At 38.4% G+C, this 25,104-nt stretch overlaps 1 protein-coding gene across 1 annotated transcript in view; it reads right to left on the bottom strand.

Annotated features, from left to right (window-relative positions):
- The window catches only part of PDE11A (phosphodiesterase 11A), a 473,077-nt gene that overhangs the window by 202,214 nt on the left and 245,759 nt on the right, over positions 1-25,104 (bottom strand). Inside the window, 4 exon segments of the mRNA XM_020991048.2 lie at positions 6,044-6,136; positions 7,606-7,673; positions 10,168-10,243; positions 20,179-20,311. Coding sequence (XP_020846707.2) covers positions 6,044-6,136; positions 7,606-7,673; positions 10,168-10,243; positions 20,179-20,311 — 370 coding nt within the window.

The following is a 25,104-nucleotide window of genomic DNA, read 5'->3' as shown; positions in this document are numbered from 1 at the left end:
TCCCTCAGATGGTTGGGTTGCTGTGAGGAAATTCCTTTCAAAATCATGAGGTCCTAAATAAATACCTTGTTTTCATTACTACTAATGATGAGATTATCTAATCCAACAAGTATTTATTCAGTTCTTATCAGTTCCACCAAACAGTGTGAACAGTGAAGTTTTAAAAATTAAACTGGAGTTTGGTTGATTAGTTTTGAAAAACTATTTGGCTAACGCAGTCTTCAAAGTTGTTGCTGTTGTGGTTTGTTTTCTCATTGCTGATCTTTCAGCTGAATTATCTGACAATTCAGTCAGCAATCATTCCAGGATAGCTCTTTGGACCACAAGGGCTAGGAAGCAGCTTCCTCTAGTCCAGGACCCAAATGGCTCCATTAGCTGACTTTTTAGGTCACATGAAAAGGTGAGATGAATTGCCTGGGTTATTTCTGAGGGCCACCCTTTAGCCGAAGTTAATGCCAGCTAAGTGAATAATTGGGCCTTTCACTCAAAGAAGTTCCAAAGTCTCTTTACACAGCAACCTAAAATATACTCCACAGGGAACCAATTACTGCAGAACAGGTTCAGGGAAATAATTTTTTTTTTCTTTTTTCAATCCTATTTCTTTCAATAGGAGAGAGAACATCATCCAAAGTGTCTTCAGAGAAGAATTAAGGCATGTGAACAGTTCCTTTCTCCACTTGTGTGTTGCTTTTGGCTTATAATTTGTAGCATCTGTCTTCAGTCCCTGCTAATGAACAAGGGTTTTCAACACATGGTTCAACTTCAGTAGGTGATATTTACTATTCTCAGTATCAATGAATCATACCCTAACAGTAACTTTGTTGGGGAGGAGAAGAGGAATCATTTGAGCTCAATTCTTTCAACTCAGCTTGGACTCCTCTGCATTTTGAAGGGTGGGCTTCACCTGGTTGACAGAACAAGTAAGATAGCATACTTAAAGCTATTTACAAATTTTAAAGCACGATATAAATGTGAGCTATTATTAGCATTTGAATGCCACAGAAGAATGAACAATGGGTGCTTATGGGAGTTCAGAGAGTAAGAAGATCATCTCTGACTGGGGTGAGCAGGGAAGGCAAGGGTGGCATTTGAACTGGACTTTGAAGGACGGTTAGGCAGAGATAGGTGATGCAGGGAAGCATGCTTGGAAAAAAAGATAAAATGGTGTGAACAGTGGTGTGGAAGCACATACAGGAAATGATGACTGCAGACTAGGACATACATGAGGGAGCTGTCAAAAATAAGGCTGGGAAGGTGGATTGAGGAGAGATCTAAGATGCTTTAAATGGCATGATGAAGAATTTTTACTTTTTTTGTAGGTAACAGAGAGCTATTGAAGATTTTTTTTTAGCAGGGGACTGATATTACTACAGCCATATTTTAGTAAGATCAATCTGACGGCATTTTATATGATGGCTTGCATGAGAGGAGAGACAGTCTGGAGAAGGGCAAAGGTAGGTATTGGGAAAGCTTTTGTTCAGTCTTGTCTGACTTTTCATGATGCCATTTGGGGTTTTCTTGGCAAAGATACCAGAGTGGTCTACCATTTCCTTCTCCAGCTCATTTTACAGATGAAGAAATGAAGACAAACAGGGTTAAGTGACTTGCCCAGGGTCACACAGCTAGTAAGTGTTTGAGGTCAGATTTGAACTCAGGTTCTCCTGACTCCAGGCCTGGCACTCTATACACTGAGCCACCTAGCTGCACCATTGTGAAAGTAGCAGATGATAAATAATGCAAGTCTGAACTGGGATGATAAAAATGGGAATGGAAAGAAAGTGAGTAATGTGTTTGAGAACTAGGTTGGCAATAGCATCGATTGAATTTGGCAACTTATTGGATGTCTTTTTCATCCTTCCACGTTTTCCTCACTTACACCATAAAATTGCATATGCTTTCATACGTAATCTCTCTACTTCTAAGAAAATTTCTGATTTCTAAAGTGTAAATACATACACTGAAAATTTAACAATTTTTTCTTATAAGCTGATTCCAGAACATTCCTACAATTAACCTACCTTTTCATCCTATCTGATTTTTGCCCACATTCTCCCAATGTGCTAGAGGCCTTTTTCTACTAAGTCTTTCTTTTTTAACGTTTGGGGCAGGGAGCCCCTAGTGCAGTGCTTGGGCTATCCATCCAGCATCCTCATATCCTCTGGCTGGGTGACAGGCCGGCCTCTCTTTTCTATTCCACATTTTATTGGTAATAGATACCCCTTCTGCTACTTATTGTATAGAGGTCATGGTCTGGACCATTCAGCAGCTTATTTGCACCCACTAGGAGTCACTCCACTGAACTTTGGATTACCCCCAATTTTAATTATCTGGAAATTGTGGTGTTACAAGATCCAACACTGCAGAATATTATGGGGAAAACTATTGGTGGCAAAAAGATTTAGGTGGGTTTTGTTTGTTTGCTAGGAGACAGCTTGGGAGCACTGAAAGCACTGTACAGTTTTCTCAATGAAATCTAGTCTGTTCTTATCTTCCTATCAAATTTAGCACCCACCTCATTGTCTCTCTGCAGTATTTCTCTCCAATATTTGTACCAATATATTAATTCAACAGATTGGTCTTCTAATTACATTATAATATGAACACTAAGAATTTTTTGTCCATTTAGATTTTAGCACAGTGAGTGGCACATACTAGGTACTTAATAAATGTTCCCTCTCTTCTTTACTTCCTTCTTTCCTTCCTTTCCTTCTTTCCTTTCTCTTTCCCTCTCTCTCCCTCCTTCCTTTCTTTTTCTTTCCTTTATTTTTCCTTCCTTCCTTCCTAACCAGCATTTATACAGTGTTTTAAGGTTTGCAAAGCACTTTATAAATACATTTGATCCTCACAACAAACTGGAAGATAGGGTGCTATTATTATTTGCATTTATAGATGAGAAAACCGAGGCAGAGGTTAAGTGACTTGCCCAGGATCATATTACTAGTTAGTATCTGAGGCAGGATTTGAACTCAGATCTTTCAGATTCTAAGTCCATCCAGCTCTCTAGTTCTCTATCCACTGTGCCATATAATTGCATTATTACATACAACTCACAAAATACTATGAGGATTATTAAGCGCTCTCGCTCTCTCGCTCTCTCTCTCTCTCCCTCCTCCTCCTCCATCCATCCCTATTTCTGTCTTTATCTCTCTGTCTCTCTCTGTCTCATCTCTCCCTCTGTCTCTCTCCCTTTGTCTCTGTCTCCCTCCATCTTCATCTCTCTCTGTCTCTCCCTCTCTCCCCTTGTCTCTGTCTCTGTCTCTCTCTGTATCTCTTTTTCTCTCTTAATGAGGGACCTATGTAATATTCTACTACCTCCTTCCATCGATACACTATCATTCCCACATAGAAGCATTTGGATATGTATATGTGTGTGTATATATATATATATATATATATATATACATATATATATATATATGTATATATATGTATATGTATATATATGTGTGTGTATATATATGTATATATGTGTGTATATATATGCATATATGTGTGTGTGTGTGTCTATATATATAGACACACACATATAATGTATACACACACACACACACACACATATATATATATAAAACACCTCTTAAATTTGTACTTTTTAAAAGATGTCTTCCACAACAGCAGCAAAAACCTTTGTCAAGGATATATCTTCCTATTTTATGCCTTTCTTCACACTTATTATCACAGGGTTATTGAACAGCAAACTTTGTGGTTACGTTTATCAAGAAATCCTGTACAATCTTAACATGCATTTCAAGGAGTTTGTTGCTAGAACGTTTTGTTATACTAGGTCAAGTCCTTTTTTTGGGGGGGGTAATCAATACACTGCTAATTTTGGTAATGAACACAGTGATATCTTGTATTTCCATCTCTTTACATTAATTTTGTGATTGTAAAGATGGAGTCTAATATAGAAAATCATCTGAGAAACCTTACCATTTCTCTTCTCATATTTTTATCAAAAAAAAAATCCTTAATATACACATAGATTATTCTCATGGAAGATTTTTTAAGGATGAAAAAGTAGAAAAATGGGTCAGAAGTTTTTTGGTGGGAGGGAGAGGGAATATTAATGCCATTCATGGCATTACTTTCCCATTCTTTTTGGTATCATTCCCCCCTCTGAGATATATTATAAAATGATTCTTTAATGTTTTCAAAATTGTGTCACCTCCAACTTGACTATCTTTGCCTTTTTCCATTTCTCCTTTTTAAACATTAATAGGTCATTTGACTTGGTCAGATTGAAGCTATTATAGTTATTTGCACTGAATTCTCAAATTCAGCTTTCTTTCTAATTTGATCTTTGTCTTTGTTCTAACAAGTCAGTGGTCTGACTGCACAGACAGCTGATTTTTTATGATTCCCACATCAGGAAACAGTCCTTTCCTGGTTGTTAAGATATAATCAATTTTAATTTGGGGATGATCATTGCTTGCCATGTTGAGCACCTTCCAACACTCTCCTGGAAGAATGAATTCATGATATATAGATATGAGGCTTCTGAATACTTATAAGCCACTGCTCTCTCTCTCTCACTCTCTTTCTCTCACTTTCTCTTTTAAACCTGCACCATATTTCCCAATGTTTATCTTCTTCCCACCCCCCTCACCTTGTGCCCACCTTTGATTGATGCATCAAAGTATATGATGATTTGGTTTCAAAATGACCACATGTTTTACAAAGTATTTCATAGCGCCCTTGGGTACACAAAATAACAAATTTCTCAGTTTCTCTATTTACTTCTCCAAGGAGAATCTATAAGACAACCTTTCATTTAGTTGCAACTTCCTTTTGTCTTCTGGGTTCACAGAACCAAACCATTCATATTTGCCTTCTTTTTAAATTTTTTTTTTTTGTATTTGCTGGACCTTAAGATCTGAGTTACACAAGAAAGAGGGTATTTACAACTGGTGTACATCTAAGTGACACAAATTAGGCAATGAAAAAGTGAGCAGCTAAACATAAGGAGAAATACTCTTAGTGTACATTGAGATCTTTGTAGGTTACAGAGGAACTGTGAAAGTTAACTGGTGTTTGTAAGGCCTGAGGTCCAAAAGGACTTAAATCAGGAGGGAGCTTTGTCCTTTTTGGGACTTCCTTCCTAGTATAACCAGAGGTGCCACAGATCATCCCAATTACTTTGTCTGCAGTGGAGAGGTACATGAGAAGTGAAAATGTGGTTAAGATGGTATGCTTTGTAGGGATAATCATAATAATTTACATTATGTAATAAATTACATTCTGATTATAATCTCAAACGCTTCATTCTTTGCCTCTACCTTATTCCCGTTAAAAGCCTTTTCCTTGACTCCACCATACCCTCTTCCCTTTTGCCACCAAACTCTGAGAAATAATTGCCAACATTTGCAGCTTCCACTGTCTCACCACCCATTCAGTCCCTTGAAATTTGCCCTACGGGCCCCACCACTTAACTTAAAGTACTCTCTCTGAACAATCTTTTGACTGCTTGATCTGATGGTATTTTTACAATCTTCATCCTCCTTGACCTCTCTGCAGTTTTTGATACTGTTGAACTTGCCCCTAGATACTCATATCCTTTCGTTGTTCAGTCATTTTAGTCACATCTGACTCTGCATGAGTTTGGGTTTTCTTGGCAAAGATACTGAAGCAGTTTGCCATTTCCTTCTCCAGCTCATTTTATAAATGAGGAAACTGAGGCAAACAGGGTTAAGTGACTTACCCAAGGTCACACAGCTAGTAAGCATCTGAGGCAAGATTTGAACTCATGTCTCCCCGACTCCAGGCCTGGCACTCTATCTACTGCAACACCTAGCTGCCCACTCTTTCCTTTGGGTTCTCTCAAACTGTTCTTTCATGGTTTTTCTCCAAAATCTCTACCACTCTTAGATTGCCCCTCATCCCCTGCCCCTTTAATACAGTTGTCCTCCAGGGCTTTGTCCTAGAATCCTTCTCTTCTCTCTAAATCTTCTCTTATCAGCTCCTGTAGGTTCAAGTATCATGTCTACAAACATGACTCTCAAATCTGCAATTTTACCCATGATCCCTTAATTGCCCACATACTTACATCAAGAGCAACAGATTGCTTGGCCCAGGACTTCTTTACTTGATCATACATTATTGTGTTGTTGATCCCAAGGCCACAAAAAATGACAAAAGCCTAAGAAAGAAAAAGGTCACAGTTTAAAACAAAGATAGGCAGCCTTCAGGGACAAGTATGAATTTGTTTTTTATTGGTTTAGAACTATGAGCTCACTAGGGCAAGGAACTCCCAATGAAGAAATCCCTTTTGCCAATAGAAATATCAAACTGTTCTTCAATTTTAAGTCTTAAACAGTTTCCTGGGGGCACTGAGAGGTTAATTAGCTTGCCGAAGTTGGCACAGGGAGGGAGTAAGGAAGAGAATAAGCATTTATATTGCACGTGCTATGTGCCGGGTGCTTTATACATTTCTCATCTGATCCTCGCAACAACCCTTTAAGGTAGATACTGTTATGATTCTCATTTTATAATTGAGTAAACTAAGGCAAACAGAGGTTAAGTGACTTGTTCAGGGTCACACAGATAGTAAGTGTCTGAGATCTGCCATTATGGGGTTTGTGTGGTCATGGGTAAATCAAGACCCTACCAATGTGATGTGTCTTGGACTACTTTCTACAGTCTATGGAAAGAATAACCTTCAGATAACTGTAGAATATTTTGCAAACAAAAGGCTTTGAAGATATAAATGTATAAATCTCATTTTCAATTCTAGGATGTAAGAAGTCAGAAACTGCTGATCATAGCAGAGAGCCAAGACTGGGAGGGTTCAGCAAGTGCCAGTGGCCCACAGTGGAGAGGAGAAATAGCCAGCAGGGCAAACACAGCTTTAGACAAGTGCTTTCTCACTTAATCCCCATAACAATCCTATTAGATAGGTGTGGGTATTATCCCCTTTATATAGATGAGGAAACAGAGGTAGACAAAGGTTAAATGATTTACCCAGGGTCATATGGCTAGCATCTAAGGATGGATTCAAATTCAGGTCTTCATGCCCCCAAGTCCATCACTCAAACCACTGTGTATACACAGACAGACAGACAGACACACACACACACATACACACACACACTCCCTTCAGTAAGAGGGCATTCTGAAATATAGAGTTAAGAGGAGAGATGCTGGAGTGGCGGAATGTAAGCTTCTTAAAGGAATGGATGGTTTGTCCATTTGTTTCTGTCTCTCTGATGGCAGCACAATGCTGTTTACATAGTAAAAACTTGTTATATGCTTTTTGGAGTATATTGGATTGAATTAAATAGGAAGTAGGTGTGCACACTACTGTCAAATAAACTTGACCACAGAATCATGATCACACCATACACCACTGCTCCTGGTACTTTTCTACAGTTGTTCTGAGACAGGAGATAATCCCAATAGAGCCAGATAGATAGAGCCACTATGAGAAACTGGCCATACCTGGCAGATGGAATGTACAGGGATTATACTAAATCCAAATAAGCAAATCCCAGTATCAATAAAGCTCTGACCCTACTAACTTCAGTTTCTGAAAGAACTTCGGCACAAGTACAATTATGTTTGGATCATTCACCCCCACCCCACCAGTTTACAAAGCTTTTTTTTTCGTACCTCGAAAAGTCGTTGATCAGCATCATCAAAAGGTTTCCCATCGAGTCTATTTAAGACTTGAGCAACCCCTGTTGAAAGAGTTCACACCATGTTGTTAATATCAAGCACAGAAAGGCAAGCATTGCCAAAATACGTAGCAGGGATCTATCCCGTGTCTATCCTGAGACACTGGAACATACTTGAATGCCTCATTTAAATGCTGCCCACGTGAGCACCTTATCAAAAAGAAGGGACTTAGAGAAGCAAATGGTCCCACCGAGGCTTCTGTAGCAATGGTTTTCAGACTGAGCTCCACTGAAGACTAAGGAGACACAGCATACCCTCAGGGTTCCCTGAACACATGCCATCAGGATCTATGACCACTAGAACTCTGTTACAGAATGGTTGGTTTTTGTGCAGATATACTCAAGGTCAAAGCATGTCTCTGAAACATGCAGACATATGACAAAAATCTGTTATACCTGTTAACCTAGAAGGCAGGAGTTAGCCCAGCGATGTGGGCTCTAACATGCTTGCATTTTCGGTATGAGTATCTAAACCTAAGTTATGGCAATCGCTGTAAATCAGGGCGTGATTTATTTTTTGATTGATTGTCTAGACTTAAGAAAGTATTAATAATGCAGAATTAAACATAAAAATTTATGTGTATCTATTTCTTTTCCCAAGTGACCCCAAGTGAGTTAAACATTTACCAGAATACCTCCATATTGCTTTATAAACACTATTTGAGCTCAGGAGTGTAGTACAAGGCCCAGAGAATGAAGTCATTACAAGATTGTAGGCCTGGTGACTGGAGGCAAATGAATATAATGATGATGATGATGATGATGACTGGTATTTACATATCACTTTAAGGTTTGCAAAGTGCTTTATACCCAATATCTCATTTGTGCCTCACACTACCCTGAGTTAATCCCGATCTCCGATGCCATTATTGGTAAAGCAATGCTGCAGTCCCCTCCCCCATTTGATTTAGATGTATGTTTGTTCCCTCACCCGAAAAGTTCACCCCCAATACTATACCAAGTGCTCTATGACATGAGGAACAAAACAAAAGTGTACCATAAGCTACAAGCAAGCAAACCACAGATCCCTGGCCCCGTACAAAACTAAGGCAGAGGTCAGTAGATAAATGAGCCTCCACTCCTAGTGATCCACAAGAATGAATATATCTCCCACAGCACTGAACTTACCATCAGAAAGTCCTTGTTAGATTTTTTGTGACTTATGTAGGGTTTTCTCGGCAAAGATACTGGAGTGGTTTGCCACTTCCTTCTTCAGCTCACTTTACAGATGAGGAAACTGAGGCAAACCAGGTTAAGTGACTTGCCCAGGTCACACAGCTAGTAAGTATCTGAGGCCAGATTTGAACTCAGGAAGATAAATCTTCCTGACTCCTGGCACTTAGCTGCCCTGCAGAAAAGTGACTTACACCTTTAGAAACATTAAGTCCATGAAATATTGCTAGGAACTTGGGGGTTAAATGAAAAACTTCAGGCATTTCACATTTAGGTAAACTACAGCTCCCATTTAGAAATAATTACAGGTGCATTATTGATTTAAAATATTATTTCATAACATGGGGAAAAATACTCGGTTATTTGTCTTGGTTCAGTTTGCTACAGTTTTAGCTCTCATTCTGTAACCTGTCAACATAATTAGCTGTCTGCAATGGTCTTGCTCAGTGTTTTGTATTAGGAACTGTGATTCCTAACTCTTACACATTTCTCTTGCTTTAGTATTCATCTTTTCCCGTGTGATGGATGTACTCATGAAATACTGATAGATACTTGATTCGGTTGAGTAAATGAATGAGAAAAACTATTTTCAAATTTAGGTCTAAGCACTAATTGGCAGAATATGGAATTCCATTGTCAGCACCAGTCAGTCCCCTGGAGCTTAATGAGGAAATCTTATGGAAATCTCCAAGAGGAAAACAGGTGCCCAGGGTAAGAGAGCTATACAGTTAGAAATTAGGGATTTAAAAAAAAAGAGAAATCCTATTACTCCCAGAGAACAATATCTCCCTTTTAGCCCTAGTTTGAAGAATCTTATAAGTGCATTTGTTCAGTTTTGGCCCCTGTACCATCACTAGGCTTCCCAGGCTTGGTGATTTCTCAGATGAGATTTCCAGAGGCAGGACTGTCTAGCCAGGTAGATTAGAAGTACATCTTGAATGTAGAGATTAGTAGTTGACTGCTACTGTGTCCTCTTTCTGTAGGAAAATGTGGGCTATCCAACGTCTTTTGGCAAAAGCCTAACTGCCTACTGGTATAACACTAATTCAGCATGTCTCTTATTTCCCTACATTTTAAGTATATGACGAATTTCTGCCTTGCCCTCAATAAATATTTGCTGATGAATGAATGGACAAACACTTGATTTCCTCAGAAAGAAGCATGAACTCCTTACATGGAGTCTGAATGAAAATGTGAGATCAGATAAGACTCAGATTGGTGAATTCTGGAGCTCAAAAAGGGAAGAACCAATAATACCAAACAACTTTAAAGGAAGAATACTTGATTCCAGAACAATATCATCCTACTTCTGTCAGTATCTTACCAATTATTTGGTGATTGCTGTTCCAAATAGGGACACAGAGCACAGATCTTATATGAAAGCCAGATATCTGGTCAGCCTAGGATAAAAAAAGGAATTTAAAAGGTGTTAAAATATATATGCACCATTCATTACTGATTTATAATCCCATCAATTTCTAGTAACAAATCTTCTGAACAGGCTTAAAATAAATACTGTATTTAAATCAATTTTTAAATACATTTACACCCAACCATCCATTTTCAACTCTGCCTTTCATAAGATTTCAAGGCTAAATTGTATGTGCCACCTCCTCCTGGAGTTGTTTTAGTGTTTTTCCTCTCCTCAAACTACATTATATTTGCATAACACATATGTCTATACATGCATGTGTGCATGTGTATTTATACATGTATATATAAATATGTAAATAATAAATAAATGTATAAAATATACATAGATTTACATATACATATCTAAACACAAACACACACACATACATGACTTACTTGCCAAGCAGAAAGATATGGCCTGCAAAGGACAATGACAGTTTTGAATATAAATTCATTATAAATAATTAACACTACAAAAATGAAATTGATTATACTTTAATGACCAGGAAATTGTTACTGATTTAGGACTCATCCCTGAATCATCTGTCTCTGTATAAACGTTTGTAAGGTCATTATAGTTCATGTCCTTGTTACAAATGAGTAAACCAAACTTTAAAGTCCTATAAAAGTACTGGTTATTATTACTAACAGATTAGACAATAAAACTAGAGGTGCTACAGATAGTACCCTTCTCCTGAAGGTCATTAACATGACCAAGAACCTTCTGGCATCTTTGCCCCAGTAAGACTTTACCTATTCTACAATTTTGCCTCAGGCTAGCTGCACAGGCAGCTGGGTGTCTCAGGGGATAGAGGGCTGGGTCTGGAGAAGACTCCTAACTTCAAATTTGGCCTTAGCTATTTACTAGCTGTATGACCCTGGACAAGTCACTTAATCCTGTTTGCCTCAGTTTCCTTATCTGTAAAATGAACTGGAGAAGGAAATGATAAACCATTCCAGTATCTCTGTCAAGAAAACCTCAAATGAGGTCATGCAGATTCCAATGCAACTGAAAACTACTCAACCATATTAAAGCCTAGGCTAGTAGCATTTATAAAACACGATTCTCAAACCACTTTTGTCATTACTGATACATGAAGGTGCCTGAAGAGTCTGGCATAGGAATGAGGGGGATAGGGATTGGACCCGTGATTTCACTAATATAGGGAACTCCCAGATAAGTAACTTATCTCAGGCTAGCACTTTCTCTATAACTTAGTCTTCCAGAAATGCCTGGAGCACAAAGAGGTTAAGTGCCTTTCCCAGGGTCACATAGACAATATGTGTCAGAAGCAGGACTTGAACCCAGGTCTTCCTGCGTTAGAGGCTAGCTGTCTATGTATGCCGTACAATAGTATCATAAAAGTTCAGCTATCTAAAACTCTTCTATTTGTCAACCTCACCAAAATGCAAGACAGACTAGAACCAGGAATGAAAAAAAGAATGAGGAACCAAATACTTGGGCACTAATTAAAGTTCAAAGGAGAGTATTCTAGGCAATTCAGAGCTTATTTATACATATTTTATAGATAATTCTAATAAGATGCTTTGGCAGCTAGATGGCTCAGTGGATAGAGTTCTGGGCCTGGAGTCAGGAAGATCTGGGTTCAAATCTGGCCTCAGATGTGACACCGGGCAAGTCTCTTAACCTTTGTTTGCCTCTGTTTCCTCATTTGTAAAATGGAGATAATAATAGCAATATTTTTAAACATAGAATCCTAGAGGGCAACTCATTTTCAGGAGTTCCATCAATGAGCTTCATGACAGTTACAAGAAGGAGGACTAAACGATTATCATATCTTGAAGGTTCTCACGCATACAGCTTAGCCTTCAAGAATCCACCAAACTTGCCCAAAGCAAATGGCATAACTGTAGCACACACATATGTTTCTGTGTCAGCATAAAGGGGGAGAGCCACACCTGGCAATTTCAGTCTCCAAAGTAAGCAGTATGAAATATGTCCTTAAATTAACTTTGTAATTCATGATGTCGAAGCAATACCACCAGTAATCAAGACAAAATTCGGCTGATTGGAAATTTAGCTACAGTAGTAGCTCCATGAAAGGAGTCAGTGATACTATGGAGGCTCTAAAGTCACTTTTTTCCTTGCTGCTGAAATAGTGCTAAATGTTTACACTTTTATAACTTCAGTCCCTTGGGACAAACCCTTGATTTCTCTTCTTTGGTTAAGGCCTAGGCATCTAGTTTGCACAGTGGATAGCATGCCAGGCCTGGAGTCAGGAAGACTCATCTTCTGGAGTTCAAATATGGCTTCAGACACTTAATAGCTATGTGACCCCGGGCAAGTCACTTAATTCCATTTGCCTCAGTTTCTTCATCTGTAAAATGACCAGGAGACGGAAATAGTAAGCCACTCCAATATCTTTGCCAAGAAAACCACAAATGGGGTCACACAGACACAGACAGGACTGAAACAAGCGAACAACAAAGTTAAAGCCTAGTCTACAGCAAACAATTAGTTGGAATAAAATCGAAGATGGCTAGCAAGATAAACCTTCTAGATTCAGGGCTCTTGTGTGACCTCTTTGACAGCCTGGTGAAGTTTATATAACTTTTCTCAGAATAAAGAGAGGAAATGCTATTGTTATTGTTATTTTTTATTGTTGGCATCAATAGTAAATTTTGGCTAGAGGTTAATAAAAACAAAGATGTAATTATTTTTCCTATCCTAGTCCATGGATAGCTTGAAATCTATCCACTGACTCCATGGGAGTCTGTGAAACCCCAGGTTAAGAACCCCTGTTCTAGACAAAGGCAATAGGCAATCCTGACACAGAGATAAGAGGATGAAATAATTCACATTATAATGTAGTGGAAGGAGCTCAGTGTTTGGAGGCAGAAGACCTGCACTGAATCAGGGATCTTCCACTTAGCAGTACGGTCATTTTACATAAAATCATTTAACCTCTCAATTTCTTTATTTGTAAAATGTGGATAATAATTATCACATCTCCTCAATGGGTTTTAAGAGGATCAAAGATGATAATACATGTAAAGCTCTTTTAAAGGACTACATAAATGTGAGATATTATTACCACTGGCATACATATAAATTCATAGCATATATTTAAAAGGCCTTAAATTTTTATGTGATCAAATGAAATAACACATATAAAATGCTTTTCAAATTTTACAGTACTACATAAATGCTAGCTATCAATTTCATTGTTATTATCTCGAATTTTTAGCCTCTATTCCTTTCCCATTCATGATAGCATATCAATTCCGGAGTTCCTATATGAATAAAGGAGTCACAGTCCTTGTCCTCAGGAGACACACCTTCTCAAGGGGAAACACTGAAATGATATATGAATTTAATCAAGTACCAATTTTCAGCATCTATACTTTAATCAATCGGAAATGCATGGCTTCATCTGGACAGATACTCTCTCTGCTGACTCAAATGGCAAGCTTTTACCTCTGCTCCTTAGTAGATGGGCTCATTAGTTATCATGCCTAAAAACATTTCTACCCTTGGTAGCCAAGTTTCTGGTAAAAAGCCTCCACACACTCAGTCAAGTCAGTCTTCAATGGACACACACTATTGACAGGGCAGAACCTGCCAGAGCTGAGGCTCTGTGGGTATGATCTGCCAGGACTTGGAGTCACCCTCACACTATGATGAGGCATATCAGAGCAGGACTTTGATGGAGGCTGGGCCACCACGAATGTTTTCTAATGAACTGTGTTTTAATAGATACTTCTTTCATCCAAATCTGGTAGTTTTTCTGTCCAAAATATGAAGTAAAAAGTGTAAGACCTTTTCAAAAGAAACTAACATTCTGCATAGTTTTTCAGGTACTTTGACAAAAGCTCAGATTTCATACCAAGGCAAAGGCATGGGGGTGCTTTTGGATTTCCAGCATCAAGGACAGTGCCTTAAACATACTAGTATGTGTTTATAGAATTGAATTGAAGCAAAAACAAAGACTGTAATCAGAAAGTCCACTTGACTGCAGGGTAGATCCAAACCATCCTGTAGCTGAGAGGAAGAAAAGGGATTGTGTTCTGTATGAACCTTGTTGATGTCTGAGAGTCTCCATTGGATGGTACTTCCTATGAGGACCAGAACTTTCTTAGGTTGGCTGCTCTATTCCCTTAAATTTTCTGATACATTGGGGACTCAATCGAATATAAGCTCCCCAAGGTTGGGGACAGTAACCTCCCTACCTTGCTAAATGAAGGCCTGAGGAAAGCTCAAAACCCTTGCTTGAGTCACTCTATCATAGTAAGACAAGCAGTAATAATAATAATAATAACAATAGCTAGCATTTATACAGAGATTTAAGTTTTGCAAAGTGCTTTACATTTGTTATTTCACTTGATTCACACAACAACCTGTGAAGTAGGTACTATTATTACCCCCATTTGTTAGATGAGCAAAATGAGGCAGATAGAGGCTAAGTGACTTGCCCAGGGTCACACAGTAAGTGTCTGAGGCTAGATTTGAACTCAGGTCTACCTGACACCAGGTCCATCACTTTGTCCACTGCAACACCAAGCTGCCTCCAGTAACAACCAAAACCCCTTTTCCTGACAGCAGGAAGTTTGAATATTAACTAGCCACCAGTTCTACAGGAATCTTACTTCACTTGCTGCTCCCCACCTATTAGCACGAATCAACATCGGTCCCAGGTCCAGCCTCCTTGCTCCCTTTCCCCACTGCTTGGTCCTGCTGAACCCAGATATTAACCTTATAAAAATCCACCAGGTATCTCTGGGGTTGGGTACTTCCCGGATGTTTGATCAGTTTCCACCATAACTGTTCTTCATTTTGTAATAAGTATGCCCCCTCAATAAAGTTGACTTGCTTTCCCGTCCTTGTGTGTGCTTTGTGTTTCCTTGAACTGGATTTTGGCATTATGAACCTTCCTAAACCCATATCATGACGTTATCTCACTTCTATATTTGTATCCACAGTCGTAAGGCTAGTGCCTCGCACCGAGCAGGCATTAATGAGAGTCAAAAGGGGATGGACGAAAACAATTGTCCTGCTACAGGACCAGTTTGGTAGTAGATGCCATAAGCATGGCTCCAGGATTTTCTCCATCAGCATTCTGCCAGCTCTGACAGCTGGAGTGGAAGAGAAGGATGCTGGAAATTATCCATCATTAGAGGTTGGTAGGATAGGAGAGAAAGATTAACTGCCTATTGTTCTTGCTAACTAATGAATCCTTGTACAGGTCAGGGAGGTCAGTTTTATATTATTCCCAATTTACAAGTAGGGAACACAGGAAGGCAAGAAGTTTTCCCAGCAGTGCTGAGATCTAGAATTTTGAAACGTCTGAGCAGCATGCCTGAGTATTTAGTCAGAGTGCCTTACATTTTGCCACTGATAAGCAACAACAGGGTTATGATAGCCAGGAAAAATTATGGGCACATATCCCAGACACAGATGAGGAGAGAAATCAAACATCCCCAGATAAACTTAACACAGTTCCAAAAGGTGCCATATATCTCCAGGCAAGCTCTTCCCCTGGAGATTATTTTCAGCCAGGCATCTGAAAGACTAGCCTTCTCCATGAGGATAAAGCAATTTAGTTCTCAGTTGCATTAGCCTTCTGTCTTGAAGGAAAATGGTTATACAGTATTTTAACTTGTGAAGTCATTTGAAGAACTTAACACTATGTCTACCGTTTCACAGCATCTTCAAAGGAAGCCTTTTGGTTGAAGGCTTTGCTTCTGTAGGTCACTTTAGGCCCTGAGTACACTGAGGGTTGACAGCTGTCACTCTGGCAAAATGTGTTGGAAGGATTTCCCAGACATGAGGGAGAAATCTTATGCTGACAAATTGTTTCCCTTGTTCAGTAATGAGCCATTTCGGCAAGAACCCTTTCTCTTCACTATCCTAGAAAGCATCGTTTAAACACAAATCTTTGACTAAGAAAAACTCTCTCACAACCAAGTATACTTCCTCAAATGCTTTTTGCCTTAAATCAAAGAGCAGCACACGTGAATAAGGGTAAAAATCATCTTACAGTAGAGCTATGGTCCAATGTTAACTGTATGGCAGCCTGAAGGCATATGTTCACAGCAAAGCATCCCATCACAACATCCCATTCCACTAAGCTCCTCTCATATGCAAAAAGTAGGCTAGGTCCTGAGGGTACAAAGACAAAGTCCTCTCTACCCTTGAGGAGCATACATTCTACTGGAAGGACACCATGTATATCTTGATAAGTAAATACCGTGTATTTGTAGGGCTGGAAAGAGAGAAAGAGTGCTAACAACTTAGGGGCTCCCAAGACATCTCCAATAGAAAGTAACATTTTGGAGGAACAGCTGAAAATGGATGGAGGTGATGAGGGAGGATGCTCCTGGTGTAGGGGGACAGCCTTTGCAAAGGTGTAATTGTTATATCTCTGGAAAAGATGCAGTTTTCCTAATTCTTAGCCCACTTTTTGCTGTCTGCAGGCACCATTTCTTCTAATGGACCCCAAAAATGAAATCTTTCTGACAAATCTACAGAAAATAATTGTCACCCTTTGTGCTTGAGGGTTCTTACCTTTCTTTTTATAGCTAATGTAGGTAGCATCCCTTTTTGTCATGGACTGTAAGTTGGAAGCAAATGTAAAATGGCTGTCATTAATCAGTCCACGACATATCAAAAGCTATGCCTACCAGATAGCTGCACTAAGTTGGGCATTTATATGGTGAATCTCTAGACGCAAGGGCCACCAGTTTGCCTAAGGAGAGGGGAACAGGACCATGTCAGAAATGGAAGAGGTCAAATCATTCATAATCATCAACAGTGGGTTTGGGATGTTAGTACCCTCTATGCTTCCAGCCTGGGAGAGATAAGGAGACCCATTCTTAAGAAAATATAAATCAAACTTGAAGCTAATTGTATCAGAGTTAATCAAATGTTGAGAAGACTCAAAGATTATGTCCAATTTATATAATTAATTCTATCATTTGTACCTAGATAATCCTCTTTGAAGATCTCATATCTCAATTTTTAAATATAGAGTAGTTTCCAGCACAGAGGAATCATTGAATAAATGCTGATTACTGAATTCAATTATATCTATAAACTTGTAAAGATCTTTAAATGTTCTTGTACAACACTTAGGGCACTGCCCCGCACATAGTAGGTGCTCAGTAAGTGCTTATTGATTGACTGTGGTATTAACGAATACCCTATCACACACATATGGATAGCATTGATATGTGCCTATCAGCACTAGAATGTAAGCTTCTAAAGGACAGGAATCACATGGTGAAGCAGGATTAGAGAAAATGCTACACTTCACGAGTCAGAAAAACCTGGCTTTGTATCCTGCCTTAGAATTGTGCGATCCTGGATAAGACATTTAACCTCCCTGAAATTCAATTTCATCATCCACAAAGTTGGGATAATAACAGCACCTAGATCCTAGGGTTATTGTGAGAACCAAATGATGAATGTGTGTACACTGCTTGTCAAACCTTAAAGGGCTATTTAGATGATGGCTATTATGATGTTTATTGTTGAGGGACAGTGTGGCCTAATGGTCAGAGGGCTGGCCTTGGACAAAGAAAGACCTAGGCTCAAGTTCTGCCTTTGAAACATACTAGCAGTGCGACCTTGGGCAAGTCACTTAACTCTTACATGACTTAGACCAGGTCTTCTTAAACTTTTTTCCACTTGCCATTCCTTTTTGCCTTTTGGCAGTATTTGCTGGTGTTGTATGGCATGCTAGCATGCACAGTGCAAAGTGCACATGCTTTGTGTTCAGAACCAAGGCTGTGGGGAAGTTGCACCATGCCACATGGGCAAGCGCTGCCAGAAACACCTCAGATTCATTACGCATTTGATTTTGAATTAAGTTTTGGTCATTGCACATTCAGAAATCTTTTAATGTTGCCAAAATTTTTTGTGACCCCATATGGGGTTGTGACCCACAGTTTAAGAAGCACTGCCCTAGACAACTGTCTAACATGGTAAGTTAGTGATCAGCAAAATCCGTGACTACATTAGAAGGAGTTTTCACACCAGGAGTTCCTAATATGGAAAAAAAAATCATACACACATATGTATGTGTATTGTGTATGCATTACACATATATGTTTTGTGTGTGCATGTGTATATACAAGTATGCATGCATACACATATATACTCTCTCCCTACACGGCTGGAGAACCTAGTTGGAGATGGAAGCCAGAGGCCAAGAGCACAGAATGAAGATCTCTAGGCAATAACAAAACTGTGAATCTGGGCCAGCTGCTTATGGTGAATGCTTACTAATCAGAAGCCCAGGGGCTCTGGGCAGAGCTGAAGGGCCAGGTTAGAGGTGAAGGCCAGAACACAGGAACATGACAGAAAGATGACTGGGGAATAAAGGTCAAGGTGAGGAGTTCACACATTTTAGGCACGGGAGATAGACATTGCAGAGGTCTGCATGAAGTAGCAAATGGTCCAGTATGACTGGATCATAGTGCATGGAAGGGAATAATATATTTTTTTAAAAATCAGTGACGGCTTGAACCAATGGCAGGGAGATTGAACACACCCCAAATTTCCATAAGGGTAACTGGAGAGCCCTGGGGAGAGGAGTGAAATGGGACATAACTGGCCTTCATGTGTGTGGCATGACACAACACGTGTGACATAATAACATGATATGATATGTGCACAACATAAAACATGCCACATAGGTACAACATGGCATATCATGTAACACAGCATGGCATTGCACAGCACACCATTTGACAGCATATCAGTGTGCATTGCATGATATACACGCCTTAGCATATGTGTGCCATGTAAATATAACATAGTATATCATGTAACACAGCACAACGTATAACAGCGTATTGTATTGTGTGAAATGACATGACATCTAACACAGAACAATGTATAGTAATGTATCATATATGTAGGACATGGCATATGCATGCCATGATGACATATACGTACAACACAGGGCACGACATGACAGCATAGTATTGTACATGCCATGATATAACATGTGCACATATGTATGGCATGTAGCAGCATATAATGTGGGAATACGACATGATGTGACATGTATGACATGACATATAAGTATATCGCAGCTTAAACTATAACACAGCATATTGTATAACAGCATATTGTATGTGCATGTCATGATGTGTGCATGACATATAGCAGCATATCATATTGCATGATATGACATTACATATGCACAACATGATATATAGGCATAACAGCATAATATAGAGTTACTGTTTATATGTATATATGTGTGCATATATTATATTTTTTTTTTCTGTTTCTTATTAGAAAACAATTTCCTCAAGGTCATGGATGAGTTCAGTTTTGTCTTGATATCCTTAGCACATAGCATAGTGTACAGCGCATAATAAACACTTAATAAATGCTTGCTTGTTCACTTGCTCATTCAGACTCAGCTGCCATGCTGTCTGCTTCAGATACCCACAACTGCCAGTGTCATCTCTCCCCAAACCACCTTGGATTCCTCTTGTATAGATCATGTGTATATTTATATATGTACATGTTGTCTTCCTCCACTGGAAGATATGCTCCATCAAGTCAGGGACTGGGTCACTTTTGTCCTTATATCTCCTGGTGCCTGCCACAGTTCTTGGCATACAGTAGGTGTTACATAAATATTTATTGATTGATTAATATTCAAATTACCTGCTTTTAAACTACAGTTTTCCCCAGTGAAGCACAAACAACATTAGACCAAAAAGATGGCGGCAACCCTACCAGGAAATAGGGCAGAATTTGGAAAATGTCTGTCTTTCAGGCACCAATGCAAATGTCAGAGCTCTGAACTTAAAAAGATGTCAAAGCAAAAGGATGAATTCCAGCAATGCCATTCTTCTGTTTGACATTAGCTTTTGTTCTTACACATGGCACATAACAATACGACAACGCAAATTGAGATTAAAATGAAAGACCATCTCTTACTTCGGCATCCAAGCGAGGATCCTGATAAGCATCAGTAATGTTCACTGGAAGGCCCGTGGAAGCTACCAGCTCAGCAATGCTATTATTGATGAGCCAGTCTGAATAAGAGGATTTCTCCATGCTGTCTTTGAAACTGTCAGAGGGGTTTGGCAAGGAGGAAAAAAAAGAATTCAATCAATTCTGCTTTAAAGTGGACTATATACTATGCAGACACATTTCATAACAGTCTTATCTGTAACAATTAAGAGTGGATGAGTGATGTTAGTAACAAAGCATTAGCTAATACTCCAGAAAGATCGCACCAGCCGCGAGGCTTTTTTTTTTTAAGACTGGGTGTACTTATTTTCTGCAGGCTAGAAGTAATAGAGACTCCTTCTGGGCCACTGTGATAGGTACAGAAGTTTTGATCTGCTCTATTTCCAGTTCTCTCCTCAGGCAACCTCCTGGAATCCTGCTCCCTGGAGATCACTATATTCATGCTAGACTTAATGCAGATACCTAAGTGGTTTAGCTCACTGCAGACTCCTAAACCCAAGAGATTTTATAGCCTCAGACTCCTCAGGAGAAGAGGTTGCAGGCATACGCTACCACACCCAGCACCTGGTCATAATTTGCACCTTCAGCACAAACCAGGTATCTATTGCCTGTGTTTACAGGAGCCCAGAACATTCAGATAAAAAGTAAAAAATTCAGATAATCATCTAGATTGATCACAGTATACCAAGTTTTTTTTCTTCCTCTTCTTTTTTTTCTTTATTATTATTTTTTGTTGTTGTTGTTGTTATATGGGATGGATTTCTGAGACGAGGAAAGGAAGATGTGTGGAAAGAATTTAAACAACATAAAAATATCAATAACATTTATTTTAAAGAAACCAAAATAAAGGAAAATTTAAAACTAGTACATCAACAATGTGTCTTAACTCTCCCCCTCCCACCATTTAATTAACCAAATTGAACAAATGCTTTTGTCTTAGTCATATATACTAAAGACCTGGGAAGAACAATGAAATGACTATTTTCAAAAGCCCAAATATGGTGGAATTAACATATCTGAACTAATCAGTTTATGACTGTTACTGTGAATGAGAAAAGGAGCCTGTATTTCACTACCATGAGAATACACCAATTAATATCACTGTTTATCTGTGACTAGTAGATAAATTCTACTGAGTTGCCACATAGAGGTTAAGGGACTTGGCCATGTCATAAAGTCGGTATTGGTGGTAGGATATGAACCCTAGGCCTCCTGGTGCCAAGTCTAGTCTTCTATCCATTGCACCTCACTCTCTCTGCACTTTGGTTATATTTGCATGAATCTTTTTAGTCTCAAAATAACTTTTCTTGAGGGAGCCAGGTGGCACAGTGGATAGAGCACCAGTGTTGGAGAAGGACCTGAGTTCAAATCTGGCATCAGACATATAACACTCACCAGCTATATGACTCTGGGCAAGTCTCTTAACCCCAATTGCCTCACCAAAAAAGAACAACAAAAAAAGCTTTTCTCAACATAGTCACATTTCCCAGTTAGGAACTCTCATTAGGTTGTTTCAAGTCAACCAGAATTTATAAATAATGACTCCTTGCCTCTAGGGCCTGACAATCTAGTTTGGAAAGATGAGTAATAAATATACAAAAAGTTGAATGGAACAGGTCAACAACAGTTCATGGTAATGGAAGAGATGACACAATAGTAATAATAATAACAACCGCTTTTATATAGTTCTTTGAAAGACATAAAGGCAATGTATATACATTATATTACCTACATTGTCTCACTTAGCATTATCTCATTATCTCATGATAATTCATGAACCAAAGACAAGGGATAAATAAGTTTTAAGGAGTGATTGAAGAATGAGGTAGAGGTTGCTTTAAGCTGGAGTAGTCAGGGAAAGTTTCACAAAGGAAATAGGATTTGAGATGTGTCTGTGGGGGTATTGTTTTATTTTATTTTGTTTTTAATTCATAGAATAAAACAAGTTTTTCCATAAAATAGTATAATAAAAAGATAATTACACATGAAACTACAAATACATTATGTACAACTTGCTATTCCTTTTAAATATATAATAAAGTTATCATGTAAATTTGTTTTTTCTTCTTCCCTCCTCAACCCCCAGAGATGGCTACTGCTAGGCACAAATACTTGTGTGTGTATACATATATGTATGTATGTGTGTATGTAAAATTATTCTATACATACTTCTATTTACCAGTTCTTTCTCCAGATGCAGATAGAGTCTTCTTTCATAGGTCCTTTGTAGTTAACTGGAGTATTTATAATAGTCAAATGGGTATATTGTTAAACTGGAAAGTATACAAAAGAGTACATCCATCCAGGATGGTGAAGGGCCTTGAGTCTGTAGGGGATGGTTGAAGGAACCCTATGTACATATTTCACTTAGAGAAGAGAAGACCAGAGTTGGGAGAGTAGAGTGGGGAGAAGTAGAAAGGATGATATGATAGTCATCTTCAAGTAGTTAATGGTCTGTCACATGGAGGAGGGAATAGGATTGCTCTATTTGGTCCCAGAGAACAGAATCAGGAGCCCTGAGTAGCAGATGAAAAGACTTTATCACTGATTTCAGGAAAAGGCTTCCTAACCATTAGACCTATTTAAAATTTGAAAACCACATGAAGGAAGATGCTATCTGCATCCAGAGAAAGAACTGATACATAGAAGTATATATAGAATGATTTTACATATATATATATATATATATATATATATATATATATATATATATATATATATATATATATATATATATATATATATAAATAAATAAATTTGTGTCTAATGGTAGCTCTTTCTAGGGTGGGGGGAGGGAAGAAAAAAGGGAAAAATTTACATATTTTATTATATATTTAAAAGAAATAGCAAGTATTACATAATAGATTTTCAGTTTCATGTGCAACCATCTTTTTTTGTTTACTATACTATGTTATGGGAATGCTTATTTCATTCCATAAGCTAAAAATAAAATAAACTTTAAAAATTTTTTTAAAAGCATATAATAAAATTTAAAAAATTGAATGGACTACCTCAGAAGGTGGTCTTTCAAGGTCTTTAAGCAAAGGGTGGACAATCACTTCTCAAGCATGTTATAGTAAGAACTCCTTTTATGTATGAGTTGAACTAGATCACCACAGAAGTCTCTTCCAACTCTCAAAGTCTGTGATAATATTTAGCCAGACAAAGTGTTAATATTTTGCTTGGACTTTCTGTGATTGGCTCCCTGTGATTTAATTTATCTGTCTCTGGAACTGATCTGGTCAACTCCATAGTATCTAATGTAGTTTCACAGGCACATAAATTAACAGTCAGGAAGAATAAGTGCCCAGAGAAGATCAGGAGAGCTGCCTCATTACTCTGGGGAACTATGTTGTATGCTGACCTTCTGCATCTGTTTTATATCCCCAAATATTACTCAATTCTACTCTTAAGGCAAAGCCACCCAACTTTGAACTCAAATCTTTCAGAGTAATTCCTTTTATCTTCAAGAAAAGTTAATTTTGTACTTATTGCCTTCAATTTGACTCTAGGTATATATCTCATAACTTACTGAGTATAAATTACCTGGAAAGTAGTAAAATCCCTAAACCCCCTCTTCTCCCTCGCCCCTTCCCTCCTATTCTCCTCTTTCCCTCCCTCCCTTCTTCCCTCCTTCCTTCCTTCTGTCCCAACTTTTCTCTCCAACTCTCTTTCTGTCTCTCTCTCTCTCTCTCTCTCTCTCTCTCTCTCTCTCTCTCTCTCTCTCTCTCTCTCTCTCTCTCTCTCTCTCTCTCTCTCTCTCTCTCTCTCTCTCTCTCTCACTGTCTCTCTCTCTGTCCCTGTCTCTCTGTCTCTCTCCATCCTCACCGAAGGAGCTAAAATTAATTGTAACTCTTCTAATTGTCATCAAGCTCATATGACTAGGCTTAAACATTTCAAATATGAGTGTATTTTCAGTATTTAACAATGTGGTGGCATGACCTTAATCATGAATTAGAGTAAGAAGAACTCTGGTCAAATCCCACCTTCAACACTTACTACCTATGTGAACTTGGGCAAATCAAAATAAAAAACATGGACTTCTATTTTCTCTTAACTCTTTTGATCTTTTTTCCCTCCCTTCTTCCTTCCTTCCTTCCTTCCTTCCTTCCTTCCTTCCTTCCTTCCTTCCTTCCTTCCTTCCTTCCTTCCCTACCGCCCTTTCTTTCTCCCTTTATTTTTCCCTTCCTTTTTTCTTTCCTTCCCTCCTTCCTTCCCTCTCTCCCTCCAAAAAAAAAAAAACCCTTTCTTATAAGGGATAGCTCTGAAAGAGTATAGAGTAAGGAAGATGAGGAAATCTAGGTGATATTTTTTTAAAAAGACAATAAAAATGTATTAACTTTTTTGAAATGCCTAAGCCTGGATTTCCTCAAATATAAAAAGAGGCACTTAGACGAGATATCTTCTGATGTCCTAGTTCCATATTATGATCCTGTGGTCTCCAGAATATTCAATTAAAGCATCTAAAGAAAGACTGCAAGATACAGTAACAAAGACATTGTATTTGGAGTTAGAGAACCTGGGTTTGAATACCAATTCTATCACCTATTTGGGTCATCTTGGGAAAAATCACTCAACCACTCTCATCTGTAAAATGAGCAAGCTGGTCTAGATCAGGGGCTCTTCACTTTTTTTCCCTTCACTTTTTATATATCATGAGCCCCTTTGGCAGTCTGGTGAAGCCTATATACATCTTTTCAGATTATGAATTTTAAATGCATAAAATACATAGAATTATAAAGGAAAACAATTAAATATAGAAATCAAAAAATTTTTTAAGTTCATGGACTCTTTGTTAAAAACCTCTCAGAGTAGAATCTTTAAAGTTTTTTCCAGTTCTAAATGCTTTCCTCCTATCAAATACATAACTCAGACAGAGGGTTGATTCTA

Source organism: Phascolarctos cinereus, unplaced genomic scaffold, assembly GCF_003287225.1.
Source record: "Phascolarctos cinereus isolate Bilbo 61053 unplaced genomic scaffold, phaCin_HiC Scaffold_726;HRSCAF=1367, whole genome shotgun sequence".
NCBI classification, from domain to species: domain Eukaryota; kingdom Metazoa; phylum Chordata; class Mammalia; order Diprotodontia; family Phascolarctidae; genus Phascolarctos; species Phascolarctos cinereus.
This window is presented reverse-complemented; position numbering and strand designations above follow the sequence as displayed.